Source organism: Taudactylus pleione, unplaced genomic scaffold (assembly GCF_031769625.1).
Source record: "Taudactylus pleione unplaced genomic scaffold, aTauple2 ptg000810l, whole genome shotgun sequence".
Lineage (NCBI taxonomy): Eukaryota > Metazoa > Chordata > Amphibia > Anura > Myobatrachidae > Taudactylus > Taudactylus pleione.
Window position 1 is genome coordinate 2,588,575 of NW_028285212.1, and position 17,830 is coordinate 2,606,404.

Below are 17,830 nucleotides of genomic sequence, written 5' to 3' on the forward strand. Positions count from 1 at the left end.
ACATTACTTGCCTTACAACAATCTATGTACTGCTAGATGTGCTCTAATGATGGTACCTCACTGAAATAATAAACAGTTTTAAAAAAGGTCCCTCCATAGGCAAACACACTGCTCCCATTATACTCCTAGGGGCATATTATTACTGAAGTGCTGTTTTAAGAAGAAAATTTGATACCCATGGCAACCAATAAGGTTCTAGCTATTAGCTTCTAGAAGGGGCTAGATACATTATAAGTAGAATCTGATTGGTTGCTATGGGCAACAACTCCACGTCTAAAAACCTGATCTTTAGTAAATATACCCCTTAGAATATACTTATGGAAAATACCATTTATATTGCAACCCTTTGCATTTACCCCTTGTGTATGTAATGCAGGATCAGCCAGTACTGAGACAGATATAACCATCTATAGACTGTTAAGGTCATCCATATAGAGGGTACATGCAATGTAGTAATGGCAGTGTAATCCCCAATGACTGACACCACCCTCAAGTTATCTCCAAATTAATTAAATCCTCTCCTCCATTACACTTTAATATCTAAAAACAAAAAGAATAATAAAAAAACTATATATATATATATATATATATATATATATATATATATATAGGACATTGTATGCAGAGTGCAGAGGTGTTAATTTGGCAAACATTTCTTCATTTGCAAAAGACAAGTTATTTTATCTTGCATTAAATTTGTTTTTCTTCCTACTAATTAATACTGTAGTATACAGTCCCAGAGAGGTCAACTGAGTTTCTTACCACGTAGTAGAAATCAGCTCATGCAAATTTCAAATACTTAGCTTAAATATATTATTTAGGATTCTTAGAGGTAAATGTACTAAGGTGAGAGTTTTTAGAAGTGGAGATGTTGCCCATGGTAACCAATCAGAGTCTACTTAACATTTAACAAGCACCTTCTAGAAGATAATAGCTACAATCTGATTGGTTGCTATAGGCAACATCTCCACTTCTAAAAGCTCTCACCTTAGTAAATTTACCCCTAATATTAGAATCCATCAAACATAAAGTTTTGTATTTTAGCAATAGATTTTCATTCTAATTGTTATCCTATTATGAACAAGGCATTTTAATAATGAGGTCACTGCCCAAGGACTTGCCGTGTACTTCACATGTTGGCACTACGCTTCCCATCAGTAACATTGCCCTGGTAGTTTATGACACTAATCTGCGTCACCCTTTACACACAAAATGTCTCTGACAATATATGGTGTCCCTTTTATTTCCCCGGACTCCACGTCTGACTCCCACTGGCAACGGCCTCCTCACCTATGGAACCTGACATTTGTAAATGAAAGGATGAGACTGCACTAATTACACAGCATGGTATCACAAATCAGAAGTGCGTCACAAGCTTTATTTACACGGTTATGTTCTCACGTCCACATAACACAGCACCTGCAGAACCAGACTGTGGCCAAAACAGAGGGGAACCGCAAATTTGAGTCCCCCTCACCAGTCCAAAACATACTGTCGACATTTTCTTGGATTTAAAGTGGGGAGAGTACAGGGTGGGGGTAAGACTTCATTAACCCCTTGACCGCTGAAGACGTGTAAGGAGCAGAGGGGTTATCCCGGGAGTTGCCAGGGAAACGCTGTGACATGGTAAAGAGTGGGTGTCTTTCGGCAGCTTGGGGTTGAAGATAGCCGAGGTTGTGGTAAGAAGCTTAAGCCTCAGACTCGAACATCTTCTTTCTGCCTTCCATGCCGGATTTCTCTTCAATGTTCTTACGCCAGTCACCCACATCACGGAGATCCTTCTCCTAAAATTTGGGAGACAAGTTTAAATTAGTTTAGTTCTCATTTTCCTCCACTTGTGCTTGCCGTATCTGTCTTTCAATAGTCAATATTTTTGGTTTCAATGTATGTATACAGCATAATAATAAATTTAAAAATGATGCTCCACTAATGTAGAAAAATATTTTTTCATGATTCATGCCACAACCTGCAAACACAGGCCCTGATTCAGAGCCGGACGCTCTGACAGAGAGCTCGCTCTGAATCAGGGCCGTCCTTCTGAATTTTAGAGCGGCCTCCTCGCCGCTCGCATAGCTGTGGGTGACCACCCACAGCTATAGTGAGCGGCCAAAAAGATGGTCGTGATGGTCAAGACCATCGTGACCATCGGGCTTGCGACGAGACCCTTGTGCTAGGGTCTCGTTGCCGCAAGCCCTGGTGTGCTTTCGGTTCTATCAGAGCTGAAGGCACTCCCACTGACAACACTTGTGATGTCAGTGGGGCCAGCCCCAGACGGTAGGCGTTCCCATAGGAATGCCTGCGTCTGGGCAGCCACGCCCCTGGCACGCCAACCAAAGGGGGCGTTCTGTCACTCACCATCGACAGCACACCCCATTTGATACGAGACCCATAGCGACGGCTTGGCCATCGCTATCTGGGTCTCGCGCATGCGCACGACGGAGCCGGGTCCGTCGTGCGCATGCGCACTGGGCCAACATCGACCCGCTTGCAAGCGCTCAGCGCTCGCGAGCGGGTCTGAATTAGGCCCACAAAGCAGTGTTTGCTATTAGAGAATGCTATAATAGTGGCCATGTACTCTCCCAGAACTCTACCGCCAAACATTCTTATTGAACCGTGATGATCCTGAAATCTTGGGGTATGACCTCGTGTCCCTTTATAGCAGTTTATAACCACTTTACTGGAACGGTCGAGAGGCTTTTACTGACACATCCCATTTGCCCGCACCCTCTGTCTCTCATCATTTTAAAGAGGAAATGTGACAATGGACATATGTGGACACAAGGGTGGGGGATAATGCTACAGAGGTATCAATACTATAGTGAACGGGACCTAGGATCAAAATTTGCCAAGAGACCCATAATTCTTATTGGAGGCCCTGCATAGGGGCAGCATACAACTATGTATAGCATAGATCAATGGTTCTCAAACTCGGTCCTCAGGACCCCGCACAGTTCACGTTTTGCAGGTCACCCAGCAGGTGCACAGGTGTAGTCATTACTTGCTGACACATTTTAAAAGAGCCACATGTGGAGCTAATATCTCACTTGAGATTCTGTGAGGAGACCTGGAAAACATGCACTGTTTGGGTTCCTGAGGACGGAGTTTGAGAACCTGTGGCATAGATATACTACCCTGTGCTAGGAACAGTTAAGGAAAGAACTTTGAACTTCTTTGAGGTTACAGCCCTAGCATCCATATGTTGGAATGCAGTGTATTTGGGCAGTAGCTGCACTTCTGACTAATGTCTCACCTTGTCACTGTCCTCTTTCTTGACTTGTTTGAGGTTGGCACGGAGCTCCATGTTGACCTTGTGTTTGGAACCCAGCAATGCGCGAAGCATGGCGTCAGCAGACATACGCACACGTTTGAGTGGTGGCCTCTTGAATTTACCTCTCAGGTCAAACATTTTCTGGTTTAAGTCTTCCAGCTGCAAACAGAACAAACAGGGGGTTTTACAGAGAGCAGCGATACATTGTAATGCTGACTAGTCCTTTCTATCTGCTCTCCAATCATAAGATATTTTACACTTCTCATTTATATCATAATAAATGCAGTTACTATTCTCTGACTCTATAACCCATCTTTTCCCATCCGCCCCTTTACTTTATATTGTCCATAGTGCTACATTAGTCTGAATAACAACAAACCTGTGAGTACAAAGTTTCTATAACTACATTGCTCAGGATTCCAGTGGTTAGAATCCAGACACTGGCATCCCGAAAGGGTTAGGGTACGGACACCTGTAAATAAGTATCCTAACCCCACTGCTATCCCTATACCTAACCCCCCCTCCCCACAGCCTAAACCTAACCCACCCCCTAGTGCCTACCTTTGGCCCTCCAGCTGCTGTGGAACTACAGATCCCAGGATGCCCTACCACAGTTTTAGCATGCTGTTATATCAAAACAGTGGCAGGGCATGCTGGGATGTGTAGTTTCACAGCAGCTGGAGGGTTGAAGACCCAACTCTCCCCCTAACTCCAAAAATTACCGATGGGATGCGGGCAGTGGGGATGCTGGCGCCAGGATTCTGACTGGTGTCATGATTTCGGTGCCAGCATTCTGTGCACTGGCATTCCGACAGCCGGGATATGAACTACATCCCATTAAGACATATATCAATACTACTCTGATTACAAATTCAGAAAATCCCTTATAATCTCTCATTCTTAAATTATTGCTGGCCACAAATGGTGCAATTTCTATTGGTTATTTTTACCAAATTGCCCAACTTTTTACTGTATGTGGGCAGAGCACTGGACTCGTCAAATTAAATGTTAACATATTGGATTCAATGATTTATGTAGGTATTTGGGAACATGAACACTGACAGTGCCATAGCTGCATGAGATAATGATTCCACCAGTTAATGCAGTGTTAAAGCACAGGCCCATGCTTGTATTGCAATATAATTATTCGGCACTGCACCAGGGACACAAAAAAACTCTTGGACAATTTGCTCAATGAACTTAGGAGCTCATTCAGACCTGCTCGCAAGATGCGGTCGCTCGCTGGCACTGCGTGGCGTAAGGACGCCCTCTATGTCTTAGCGAGTTACGGCACTGAGCGCTCGCAAGTGTAAAAAGACGCCCCCTTTCCCCTCGCAACACACGTCATCTCCTGGATTTGTTTGATTAATCGGTAACATCGAGAACCATCGGAGCTGATCGCAGCCCTTGAGGTAGCCTTACCCCGCCGCAAGCACTGCGATCAGTGCTGGCTGAAATACATGCAGGTGACGTGTACAATGACACTACTTTGCTAATTATACATGCCCTTTAAACTGCGTTTTGTTGGCCTGATACGCCTGCGTTCGCAATACCACTCCCCCGTTTACAGGCACCTTCTCCTGTTACCACCCACAAATGGCATTATCTGTCACTCAAAGTAACGGGCAGTCTGTGTGCTACGAGCGCACGATTCCCCATCTCTGAGATTGCAGTGCGAATTATACGCATGCGCACTGAGCAACAATCGGCTGGCAGCGAGCGATCACTCCTTAGCGACCGGGTCTGAATCAGGTCCTGAATGTTCAGCTGATGTGCTGTGCAGCTCCACCACAAATGCGTGATGACTTTAATTCAAATTGTGGAAATACAACGCGCACCACTCATATATATATATATATATATATATATATATATTTTTTATCTGAAAAATACGGGCTGATTTGTGGTCGCCAATTTAAATGTTGTATAAGTCTTCACAATACACAAATGTGGTGAAGTTTATTTTAGACAAACATGACCAAAACCTAATAAATCAGCCTCGAATAATCAGGGCATGTGGAAGAACATCTGAATGCCAAAGAGTGGTCCATGACATGAAGTTCTCCGGATATTATACTATGACTAAGTGAATGAGTATTTGCCTGTCCCTATTACCTCCTTGGAGCTCTTCTGGACTTTGGACTCCATGTCGTACCTTTCCTCATCCACTACATCAATCTTGGCATGTAATTTCTTGCACAATTCCTGGAAGGATATGAGAGTAAACAGAGGAAAACAACCTACTGACTTGGTCCAGTGCAAAATTGTTCTACTACATGACAAATGAAATATCTTATTATGTTATACATCAACTACGTACATACTGCATAAAATGTAAAACATTCCTAATCAAAGCTACTGTAGATTATATAGTATTTTTGCCACCGTGGGAGGTTATTCAGTTATGTTTGGAACCAGAATAGAATCTACTATCCCTATATGCACCATTTAGAACTAGAATTTTATTAGTGTTTTTTTTTACCATTTTAAATATAACGTTTTTCATTGGCAGTAGATGTCATGCTGGGAATTGTGTATCATTTTATATAAATTGTCTTGTAACCAATCATGTTAGCACACATTTGCAAAATAACCAAACTCCAACCTTTACTTAATATAAAGGAGCATGGCAATTATTATTCTTCTCAGCATTTGGTAGCATCTGTCTTATATGATGCTTAGATAACTCACAGTTCTTTAGAAGCTGAGAACTGCACTAAACTTTCCTTCTTTGCTGTCTGAGAATACTATGGACCCTAAAACCTACAGTATGTAGCCCACATGAGCACATTTTTGGCTTGCAAGTAATTGCCATTATGAGTTTAGCAGGTACTTTATTTCTGAATATTGATCATCCATTTAGAGCAGGGATGGGTACCCTCAGGCCCGGGGGCCGTTTAAGGCTAGCAGGGTACCTAGAATGACACGCTGCCGACAGAATCTATGCAGCAGTGCAACCGACGATCACACCGCTGCCCTTACAGCTCCCCAGAGCATCCTCAGGATGCTCCTGGCATTGCTGTAATCACCGGCGATTGTGGCCCCGCCCCCGTGTGGCATCACATGGAGGGGGCATGGTCTGCACTAGGCCCGCGAATAATGTTATATATATCAAAATGGCTCTCGGCAGAAAAAAGTTCCACACCCCTGATTTAGAGATGATGCGGCAGTGTGATGTCTAACGTAGATCCTGAACATGTGGCAGACAGGGTTCATATACCTTTATTATTTTATACTGTATATGATAATAAATTAATGTCAGGTCCACTCCATAGATAGTACAAGTAAAAATTAAATCCATCGAGATGTAAATGGAAATATGTAGTGATTTTAAATACTGTATTGGTACAATGTGCATCATTATAATCCATCAAGTGACTCGTGAAGTAATGCATTAACCATTTGCTACTTGAACCTCAGTATTGTGTAATTAGTGAGGTCACTACTTTCTATTTTTCCCCCTTTTTCCTATTAATAAATAGTCATATTTTCACTTCTAGTAAGGAATGGTTGTAGGCCTACATGAAATTGGTCACTGTCAATTTAAAAATTCATAGCATTCAAAGGGGGAGATTCAATTCTAAGCAATAGCTGTGAAATGAATCCTGAAAGTTTGGTCACAGGTACTTATCGACCATCAACATTGCTAATTCTCTGGCATACCCCTTAGAGATGTGCAGGTAAATTAGCAATGTCCTTTTTACCACTGTGATCTGCAGAGCAGAACTTTGAGGTGGCACATTACAAAGACTTATATCACCACAATGGTGTCCTGTAACTCAGCAGCCAGCTGGACCATGCTTTAGAGCTTGTGTAGCAAGTGATACCTGCAGTTCCTGCAGGGAATGTGGCATACTCAAAGGAACACAGTTCTCGGCAAGGTAGCTCTCCTTCTCAGCGGCGATGTCAGCTTCTTCTTTCTCTAGAGCAGTTTTGGCGACCTGGAGCATCAAGCTCTGTGCACAGAAGAAATGTAATGTTAGCAGGTACTTTGACATGAACAATGCTGGAGGTGTGAGGGTAGGTTATTTAAATGTTTTAGGAGATCTGTGTTGAGTACAGTTGTTCTAGAGACCTATGTATGAAAATGTAGCAGCTTAATTATTTTATTTTTTTAGGATAAAACAAATGGTAAGTAGAATAAGAGTTCTTCAAGTATGAATGTCTTCTTGATAATTGCTACCAGCTTTATTGTTTAAAGAGAAGCCATTGCTGCATCTGTGGGTGATCACAGCAGATATAGGGACTGCTTTTGTGACCAAAAATGGACAGAACTATAGGTTACATGAGGGCTGCTAAATTGTTAAATGTCCACAAATTGCCAAGCATTCCAGAGATTGGCCCCGGACTGATATAAACATGCCCAATGTATTGTAAAGTGCTCAAGGGAAAGTTCTACACCGTGTCTCATATACAGTGTTCCCAACTGTGTAGCAACAGTAGGGGAACCTCCCCTGAGACCGGTGATGATAACCTCAGATTTTCTCCTAAATGTCTCTTCACTTTTGTGTCACAAAACTGGGAATTGCAGAGAGATAAATTAAAATGTATTTATATTTAAATGATCTATATGATGAATTAGAATCTGATTGGATGTTTTTTTTAACCACCCATATCCATTGGAAACTTAGGGCCTGATTCACTACTGATCACAACTTGCGATTACGCACACAATCGGCCGATTGTTGCGTTCTGCGCATGCATAAGCACCGCAGTGTGCGTGAGCGAACCGGCCACTGCGATCGGGACTGCGTACTCAGTTACTAGGCAGACCCATTGCAGAGTGATTGACAGGAAGTGCCGTTTGTGGGTGGTGACGGGGGGTGATTGGCGAAATGCAGGCATTCCAGTGCTTTTGAACACCGTTACAGGGGTGTGCATAAATTATCCACTGCGTTGCTGTACGCAGCTTGAGTACCAGGGGCGTATCTATAATGGGTGCAGGTTGTGCAGGGCACATGGGCCCCCGACCTCCAGGGGGCCCACACCGCACACCCTGCACCCAGAGGTAATTATACTTACCTCTCCGCCGATTCCCGAAGTGCGGCTCCGCAGCGCCGGACCAGCGCTGTAGAGCAGCAAACACTTACTGGGAAAATGGCGGTGGCTATTTTCCCAGTGATCTGTGCATGTGTAGAAAAGATGCCTCCAGGAAAGTAGGCATGGGCGCCATTCTCCCGGAGAGCTGGGCATGCGCTGTAGATTCTGGCATGAAGCCAGAATCTACAGTACTCAGTGCCGCTGAGCCGCAGTCAGAGAGGTGGGGGCCCAAACAGAGGCTGCACACGGGCCCCCCTCTTTTCTTAAAACACCCCTGTTGAGTACACACAGCATGAGATAAAGTTAACAATTCCTGAGTAAGGTCAGAGCTTGTGCAAGTGTGCATGAGGCTGCGAAGGTACTCGATGTTACCGATGGTTTGGCAGTCTTGCTAACGATAATGGATGTGTGTAAGGTAAAGTGGGCGTCCTTGTGTAGTGCTGCAACGGCAATGGACTAGCACACTATCGCAACCAGACTGTGGCCCCCATTTACTAACGAGTTTTATCACCAAAACGAGGATAAATTTCACTGTGTATGATAAATGGCGCTCCAGCCAATCAGCTCCCAACTGTCATTTTTCGATATGCAGTCGGGAAGCCGGCGGACCTAATCCCGACAGCCGGCTTCCCAACTGTCATATTCCGATCGAAGGGACGCCGAGCGCTGATAGCCGCAGGGGGGAGGGTTAGGTTTAGGTTTCCCGGGGGGGACTTAGGGTTAGAGACACCGCGGGAGGTTAGGTTTAGGCTAGTGGAAGGGGGGGGTTTACTGTTAGGCACCCCTGGACCCCCGGAGGGGACTTAGGGTTAGGCACCCCCCTGGGGTTTAGGCGGCAGGGAAGGGGGGGTTAGGTTTAGGAACGTAGAATTAAATTTAACTTCTAGGGATTTGCTGTAAAACCTATTCATTGTTCGAGGTTTTATTTGGCAGAAGGAACCATCTGTTTTTAATCTGGATTGCAATTTATTTTTCTATTTCTTTTCACATCAGAACTACTGTATGTTTAATATTTGGAACGTGCCAAGGATCTTGTATACATAATAAAGAATTTGCAATTGAATATACCATTGAACCCTTATCCTAAATGCAGATGTGATTTCTACATGGCTACATGACTGCTGCTTTGGAGAAGGGTTCTCTCCCCTATACATTTGTTTATTGACTTTATATACAAATGATATTTGAATGGTAGGCCTGAACACTTGTACTGAACTGGCTGGAATAATGAAATGCACTTGCAAGAGCTCTATATATATTGCTATGTCCTCATACATCTATATTGTGATCAGATTGAAACCAGCGTGTAGTACACCACTGTCAGTGTGTATTGGAAACCCTATAGCTGGTCTGCATTTTTGGGTGTCACTCGTATAATATGTGATGTGCGTCTAAGGCTGCGGCCTGATTGCTCTCTGGGTGTAAGGGACGGATACTTTGGACTGTGCTTACCTTCAGGTGCGTTTTGCGGGTATTTGATATTTTCGACATCTTGGTGGTGGTTTATGATACCTGCACATAGAACACAAATGCAGAATGTTACTGTTTGTAAACGTCTTTTCTCTGTGATACAAGACAACTGAGGAGATACATCTAACCCACACTTTATAAAGACGGTCTACCAGTGCTCGGGAAAGAATGGGTCCTGAACTGGGTGTCCTACTCCAAATCCCTGGCTCCACTTGACTTTCCAGTCTCTTCCCATCCCCTAAATAGACCTTAGCTGAGGAGGGGAGGGGATAGGGAGTCATAGATACTGACACCTGCCCCTTCTTTTAAGTCACTCGATCTCATGGGGAGTATTGGAAACTTTGTAAGACTTTCCCAAAATATCTTGAGGAAGCTCTGAGGAACGTCAGCTGTCTCTCCAACTCCAACACATTGCTGCTCTGCAAATCTTCACTACCAACCCCCAGCCAATAAAGAGGGCACAGGTGAAAATACAGAGGATTATTTACTCCCACTGACTAAATATCAACACTAGACATAATTAAGGAGGTCTTATCTCATCCCCCAAATAAAGAACATGCTGTACTGTGTTAATATTCTGAGTGTCTCATCCAGAGCCACCATAAACACATTGGGCAGGATGATCTTTCTCTAAGCATGCATGCTGGAACGTGTAGTTACACATCAGCTCTCAGAACCAGAAGTTGCCAAATCATAATAAAGACTAATTTATTATTTCAGTTACCACAATAAAAAAGAAAGTCTGCTTAAATGATGTGACGTGTTACTATTACCATCTGCTTCCTGTGGTATGCCGTAACAAAAAAATAAAAATAAGAGAGACTGCACCACATGTACTGTATCCGATCACTTAATGTAATGTCATGTATTAACGTTGGGTTAACATCTACTTTCATCGGAGGCATGCAATACACCGCCTTAGGCATCCATGGGATTCCAAGGTGTCGACAAGATACATCACACGATAAACCCTAAAAAGGTCAAGAACCACTTATATAAGATAATGGAGTCATATGAGGCATTACAAACAGTAAAAGAAAAATAAATTCCCAAAATCAACGACAATAAATGGTAAACAAAATGAAAGTTTTTTGAACCAAAAATAAGATACATGACACATAAACCATTTCCATGACACGTAAACCAAAATCTCCAAAGAATGGTACAAGTAACCCCATTGACTTCTGCATATAAATGGGAAAGTACTCAATGTAACAGGCTAAATAAAGCTAAGAATGATAAAATACCAGGGGCCTAATGTAATAGGGTGAGAGTTTAGAAAATGTGAGTTTAGCAGTAAACTCTCACTTTTTAAACTCGCCCAATGTAATTGTCTGAGAACATGCAAACTCGCATGGATTTAGACTAAAAAAACTCTCACGATTTAAACTCTTATCCAGATGTTTTCTCATTTGAAGATAAACCTCGAGCGATGTGAGAGGTTACTGCTAAACTCTCACATTTTCTAAACTCTCTCCCTATTACATTTGGCCCCCTGCAATTGACATAAAATGTGTGAGCTAATGGACAAGGAATATCAAAGATTGAGCCCAATTGTATGAGGCCAAATATATATATAATCATGATAAAGTGATTACCCAAGTACAATATATACCTTAAAATAGGGATTTTTTATTTGTATATTTAAATTAAGCAAAATAATTAAAGAAAGTGAACTACACTGCCCAGTATGCACTGAAGTTGTTGGCCTTTCAGAGTATGCTAGTAGTCGAAGTGTAACTACACTATGGGTGCTATAAAGTATATAAAATTAATGTGCACATACAGTAATAATAAACATGTATCCATGGGCATACTACCCAACATGACCCATTCCAGGAGGGACAAAATGTTCTGTCCCTGGACTTCCGCCCTAATTTATGATTTCCATCACCTGTGTTAAACTTGTTGATTGATAAGAAAGGTGTTTTCAACACAGCTGAATGCAATCCTAAAGTAAGAGGGAAGTCCAGGAACAGAGCATTTGGAATGGGTCATGCTGGGCAGTATGTCATGGGTACATACAGCATTTGCAGGTAGGGTCTGTAAAATGAACACACAGCACATTATGACAATTACAATACATCATTCAAATAATATATTAATTTAGCTAAATTACTGGTTCAATTACTTAGTTGTGCATCTTATTTTACATGAAACCTGTGCTTACACAATGTCACGTTTCAAATGAGAAATATATAGGATGTGTCTTTCATCAGGAAATGGTCATCTTGTGAAGAGGGTATGATGAATAGTGTCTAATAATGCACATATGGATTGCATGGTCTATATTAGTCACTTGTCTCGCCTTGGCCTAGGGTGTACGCATTGTACATAGTTTGCCTATGAACAGTTGTGCATTTGTCAGCTGTTTTGGGCCTTCTACCCTGTCTCTTTTCCTCTGACATACTAATATATGCATGGGGTGAGTCAGTTAGTCTATGTTGGACCTTTTGCAGTTTCCTGGTGCTTTATTGCCCTGGTCAGGCTTGATTCTTACCTGACCCTTGTGGACGGAGCCCTCTGAATGAAGCAGGGATTGAGCTGCCAGTAATGGGCAATGAGGGGGTTATTAATGTGCTGGGGGGAGTCCTGGGCAGTTGCTGCTTAGCTTAGTAAGGGCATGCAAACCCCCACCAGCCAATCACAAGGTGGGAGACACAAATACTCGGACCCTCCTACAGCTGGTCATCTTAAGACATCTTAACCCTATATCTGCTGCAGACCAGCACCTTGTTAACCATTAACTTTACACTTGCCTGGAACTACCACAAACTTTTTAGTTTTGGTTACATTTAATAGAAATATATATTTTAATACAAAGTAGTTGTAATTACTACCCCGGAGCATCCAGCAGTTGTAGGGAAACCCTCTGTCTATACTTACTTATGACTGTCACTTAACCCACCTGTCTCTGCATTCACCCAGCCACTGAAATAAGAGACTGCTGTACCCAATCTATGGCATTCCCTGTTATTTTATTGCTGAGCATTCACACACCTCTGCCCCACAGTGTCCTCAAACATTAACTGTGTTTGCTCCCAGAGGGACCTTAATGATTTTAGTCAACACTCTGTGCAACCCAGAATAAGATGCAGAGAAGTGCTGCCCTCTGCTGGACACTTTAAATAATGGTGGCAGCTGACTCTTGTCTCTTACCTGAGACACCTCTTATAACCCTTTCAGACAGAATTTTTGCAAAAAACTGGCATTTACCCAGCATTTGAGTTCCGGGACGTTTTGCCGGTCCCAGCCTGAACCCCCTTTCAGACAGAAGAGCAAATTAATGGGTTAAGCATTGCTACCCAATCATTTGCCAATCAACACAGGATTTTTTTCTGTCTGAAATGGTCAACCTGGGTTGAAATTGCTGGGTCTCCAACCCTGGTAAAGACCAGTGCTGAAAGTCCCAGGAATTTCGACCTGGGTTGACCCTTTCAGACAGAAAAAGGACCCGTGTTGATCAACAAATTACCGGGTAGAAATGCTTAACCCGGTAATTTGCTTTTCTGTCTGATAGGGGTATTTCTGCAGCCCTGCACCCTGATGTCCACATTTACTGGATTGTTATACAGATATAATATGCCACCCGGGATGCATTTAAGATGTGGGACGTTGGTATATCGATGCCGAAATCCCGACGGCTGTCCGAAAGCAGACGCTGCGATCCCGAAGTCAGCATCCTGAACGCTGGCATCCTGAAGATAAGTATACTAGTGTTAGCCCAGGGATGGGGGGTTAGGATTAGGGACCTCCCGGGATGAGTTAGGGGCAGGGTTGGACTGGCCCACAGGGGTACAGGGGAAATCCCCGGTGGGCCTCACTGCCAGTGGGCCCACCCCCACTTCTAGGTGTCAAGTTCCAGACTTCAAATGATAGATTTTTACTCTATTAGATGTCATTTACCTGGTGGAGCAGGAGCACTGATCAACATGGAAGCTTGGTTTCATTCTATAGAAACTACACCAAGATTGATTAGCCAAGTGTCTGTGGTGGCTTGCCACACCCCCTCTGGAGGATGGCCTCACCGCTTACGCATGGGCCCCTACCAGTTAATTCCCCCTGTGGGCCCTTCATGCTCCTGTCCGACACTGGTTAGGGATTAGGGTTAGGCTGTGGAGAGGGTGGGTTAGGCCCCACCAGGGGAGGTTAGGGTGGCCCCACCAGGGGGAGGTTAGGATTAGGCACCACCAGGGGAGGGTTAGGGTACTTACCGGTCCGTGTCAGGATATTGAAGATCGGGTCGCCGCTGTTGGTTTTCTGACTGCCGACATCCTGTCCAGCGGTATATCATACCGATTCCGTTTTTCCCATATCTCTGTAAAAAAGATGTGCAAAAACCAAACAACTTGTACTCTTGCAGAATCATACGTCTCATGATATTATTATTATGTACAGTAACAGGTAATTTCAACTATCTCCCATCATAGTGTTGGTGTTCCTTATGGACAGTGTAGCATGTTTCAATACATAGAAAAAAAACACACACACAAACACACAGAAACTACAGTATGACAGTCCCAACAAGAGAATAGTCATCTCAATAAGTGGATAGTGTGATCAAATATCAAATGTAAGTTATTAAAAGATTGATTCAATTCCTAAAGCAACATGTCAAAAAATAATTGTAGTACATTGCAGGAACTGTTTGGTTTACCCAGCGGATGTATACACCGTGGTTATATATTGTATGAAGAGGCATGAATACTCAACTACCTGCTGATTGTAAATACTATTGTAAAGTGTTTAATTTAATTCACATTCATTACATATTACTACATAGCCAGTTGTAATGTTCCACCCAAATCAGTAAAAGTTAAACAAACCTCAAATAATATATCCAAAGATAGATGTTATTTAATTCCAAACATATATATAAAGATTTAAATATTTTCCCAATATGCAAGATGAACAATGAAATAGATGAGATCTAATGAATTGATATGAATACAAGTTAAATAGATGAAACAATAATATGAAGTAAACTATTTTCCTCAGGCACTGCAGAGTGAGCTGGCACAAGATAACATAATAATAATAATTATTATTTATTTAGTCATTCACATCAGTTCCAGCCCCAGTGGAGCTTAAAAATCTATATTCTCTATCACATACACACACAGGGGTTAATTATTTTTATTGTCAGTAACCAATTAACCTACTAGTATGTTTTTGGAGAGTGGGAGGAAACCCATGTAAGCAGGGGGGACTATACAAACTCCACACAGATAGCACCATAGTCAGGAATTTAAGTAATGAGGGTTGTGACTGAGGCACAAATGCTAACCACTATGCCAACTGGACATAGACAAGTGAAACAAATCACCTATGTTTAATAAAAGTATTCCTGTTGCAGTATGTGGCAACGTCAGCTGAACTCGCACCCCTCATGGCCCAACCTCGACCCTGAACTCGCAATTTTTGTACACAGCCCTATGACCGCACTCTTGCAGGACGAGTCGCCTCAGAATTAATTGAATCAACCTCATTGACTAAAATTTAGTTTCGCACATCAATGGTTAATATACTTATTATTATACTTATATAAGTATAATAATGATTTGTAGCAGCTGCTTGCATCTCCAGCATTCTAAGGCCGGGTATACACATCGGGCAGTGTGTATGCAGGCCGAATGCAGCATGGCCCCCCCTGTCGTCCCATCGCTCCCAGCATCTGCAAGTGTGTACGCACTTGCTTTTGCTGGCATCCCCTGCCGGACCCACCCGAACATTGCAATTCTGAGTCGGATCCAAGACCGCCTTGGGTTTTCCCGCATGACTCAGATCTCAAAATGAGGAAAAACGTCATCTTCCAGCTGTCGGATTCTTGCGGGTTTTGGATTATATAAAAGTCCCCACAATAGGCGCCATTTTCACTCCGGCTGTGGAGAGAGAAGCTAGCAGATGTGTAGTCACTGTCAGTCACTCAGTGTTTGTGTCCAGTCGGAGTCTTGGGCTGAAGGCTGCTGCTGTGTTGTTAAAGGGGTTTAGGCTGCAGTATATAAAGGGGGTCTTCCTTCAGTGGGTGCTGCAGCTGCTGTGTCACTTGTCCTGTCAATTAACTGTGGCTGCTGCTGTGTTGTCCTGTCCATCAGGCTAGGGCTGCAGTTCATAGAGGGGTGCTGTGTTGCCCAGGGTGGGTGCTCTGTCAATCAGAGGTGCTCTTCCCCAGTGTAAAAAAAAATAAAAGTGCTTTTTATGTGTGTGTTTACGTTTAGTGACACTGCCGGGCAGACCGCAGTTTATCATCCACGTATTTGTGACTCTGCACTGCAGGTGGTCTGTCCGCACTCGGCAGGGGTGCTTTGTTGTCCATAAAGAAGGGGTGCTGTCTGTGTTGTTCCTCAAGGGGCTGCTGCCTCATTCAGGGGTGCTCTTCCCCAGTGTAAAAAAAATAAAAGTGCTTTTTTTTGTGTGGACAATAAACTGCGGCCAGACCGCAGTTTATTGTCCACGTATTGTGACACTATAAGTCGTAGCGCAGTGTGTTATTCTTATTCATAAAAAATGTTGTGACACTGTAAGTTGTAGCGCAGTGTGTTATTCTTTTCTTATTCATAAAAACATCTTGTGACACTGTAAGTGGCAGTGCAGTGTGTTATTCTTGTATTCATAAATCTTGTGACACTGTAAGTGGTATTGCAGTGTGTTATTCTTATTCATAAATAATCTTGTGACACTAAGTAGTAGCGCAGTGTGTTATTCTTTTCTTATTTATAAAAAAATCTTGTGACATGATAAGTAGCAGCGCAGTGTGTTATTCTTTTCTTATTCATAAATACCTTGTGACACTGTAAGTGGTAGCGCAGTGTGTTATTCTTTTCTTATTCATAAAAAAATCTTGTAACACTGTAAGTGGTAGCGCAGTGTGCTATTCTTTTCTTATTCACAAAAAAATTTGTGACACTGTAAGTGGTAGCACAGTGTGTTATTCTTATTCATAAATAATCTTGTGAGAATGTAGGTCATTGATACTGCAATGTATTACTTAAAATTGGTACAAATTGACATGTGTGCTATACCCCACTTCATTCATGTTTGTTGATATGGAGACCAATCAGTTGAAAGGAGAACAGGAACCACATACTAATGCTGGAGCTGCTGCCAGTGCCACCAGTCATGACGATACTAGTCCATCTACATCATCTACTAAAGCTGATGGCCAAGGGCATACAGAGCTTAAGTTAGGGCATCTAAAATCAAGAACCAATCTTTTACAGTGGTAAAAAAAAAACATCAAAGGGAAAGTTAGCTGCAGAAAGACATACAATTGGAAATATGCCTTTCACCACTTGAAGTGGCAAGGAAAGGCTAAGACCTTGGCCTTTATTTATGACTGGTGGCTCTGCCTCTTATGATGATGTAAGCACAAGTGAACATGCTGACATAGAAAACAAGGATGCTTCTGTGAAGTGCACCAGAATGAGCAGGATATTTGTGTAGCTGATGCTAATAAGGATGTTGTTAATGAGGATGTTGTTTGTGTAAATCAGGAACCAGTGGAATAAACAGTTTTTGCCCATGATAAGGAAAAGCCCATTCTCAACAAAAAAAACCACTTCTTATGTGTGGCATAATTTCTACCCAAATCCGGACAACAATTGTCAAGTCATCTGTACCCTTTGTAAAGCCAGAGTAAGTAGAGGTAGGAACCTTAACCATCTAGGAATCTTTTCCCTGTTACGTCATCTGCAGCGCATCCATCCAAAAAGTTTTTGTATTTTATGTTGACTCATCTGCATCACCTTTTGGGAAAGCTTAGTTTTTTCTAGGCAGATGCACTTGCTGGAGAAACTGAAGAAGAAGCCATCGCTGCATCACGTGCCACTTGAGCTGACAATTTGCTTACCAACAGCTCTTTGCATCTCTTCAGATATGTGTCCACTGGGAAGAAAGACACAATGTATGACAAACTTATATCTTAAATTTTGCATTTGCTCTGTTCAGCTTGTCCACATATCTGTGCTTAAGTGAACAGTGGGTACAATGGTATTTTGAAGGTCACTAATTAAGTTTCTTTTAATATCTCTGGACAGGTTGGGAATTGCTTTT

At 42.6% G+C, this 17,830-nt stretch overlaps 1 protein-coding gene across 3 annotated transcripts; it reads right to left on the reverse strand.

The window, feature by feature from the left end:
- Positions 1 to 1,345: 1,345 nt before the first annotated feature.
- Positions 1,346 to 12,381, reverse strand: TNNI2 (troponin I2, fast skeletal type). Of its 3 annotated transcripts, none has more exons than XM_088458147.1 (6): positions 12,279 to 12,381; positions 9,761 to 9,820; positions 7,096 to 7,224; positions 5,384 to 5,473; positions 3,251 to 3,427; positions 1,346 to 1,784 (listed from the first exon to the last, which is right to left on the reverse strand). In XM_088458147.1, exons 2-6 carry the CDS (start codon positions 9,797 to 9,799, stop codon positions 1,689 to 1,691), a joined length of 531 nt encoding a protein of 176 aa, XP_088314273.1. In that variant the 5' UTR covers positions 9,800 to 9,820; positions 12,279 to 12,381; the 3' UTR covers positions 1,346 to 1,688. The 3 variants fall into 3 exon arrangements, with proteins under 3 accessions (XP_088314273.1, XP_088314274.1, XP_088314272.1); XM_088458148.1 differs by lacking the exon at positions 12,279 to 12,381 and adding an exon at positions 9,911 to 9,987; XM_088458146.1 differs by lacking the exons at positions 9,761 to 9,820; positions 12,279 to 12,381 and having other exon boundaries at positions 7,096 to 7,281.
- Positions 12,382 to 17,830: the final 5,449 nt, after the last annotated feature.

Bases quoted from the DNA above. Each gene is read 5' to 3' on its own strand.
- TNNI2 (XM_088458146.1), bottom strand. From the start codon at position 7,266: ATGTCAAAGTACCTGCTAACATTACATTTCTTCTGTGCACAGAGCTTG. The intron at 3,428-5,383 runs GTAATAGGGACA...TTCTGTTTGCAG, and splicing joins TCCAGAAGAGCTCCAAGGAG to CTGGAAGACTTAAACCAGAA. The intron at 1,785-3,250 runs GTGAGACATTAG...CCCAAATTTTAG, and splicing joins AGAAAGAGGACAGTGACAAG to GAGAAGGATCTCCGTGATGT.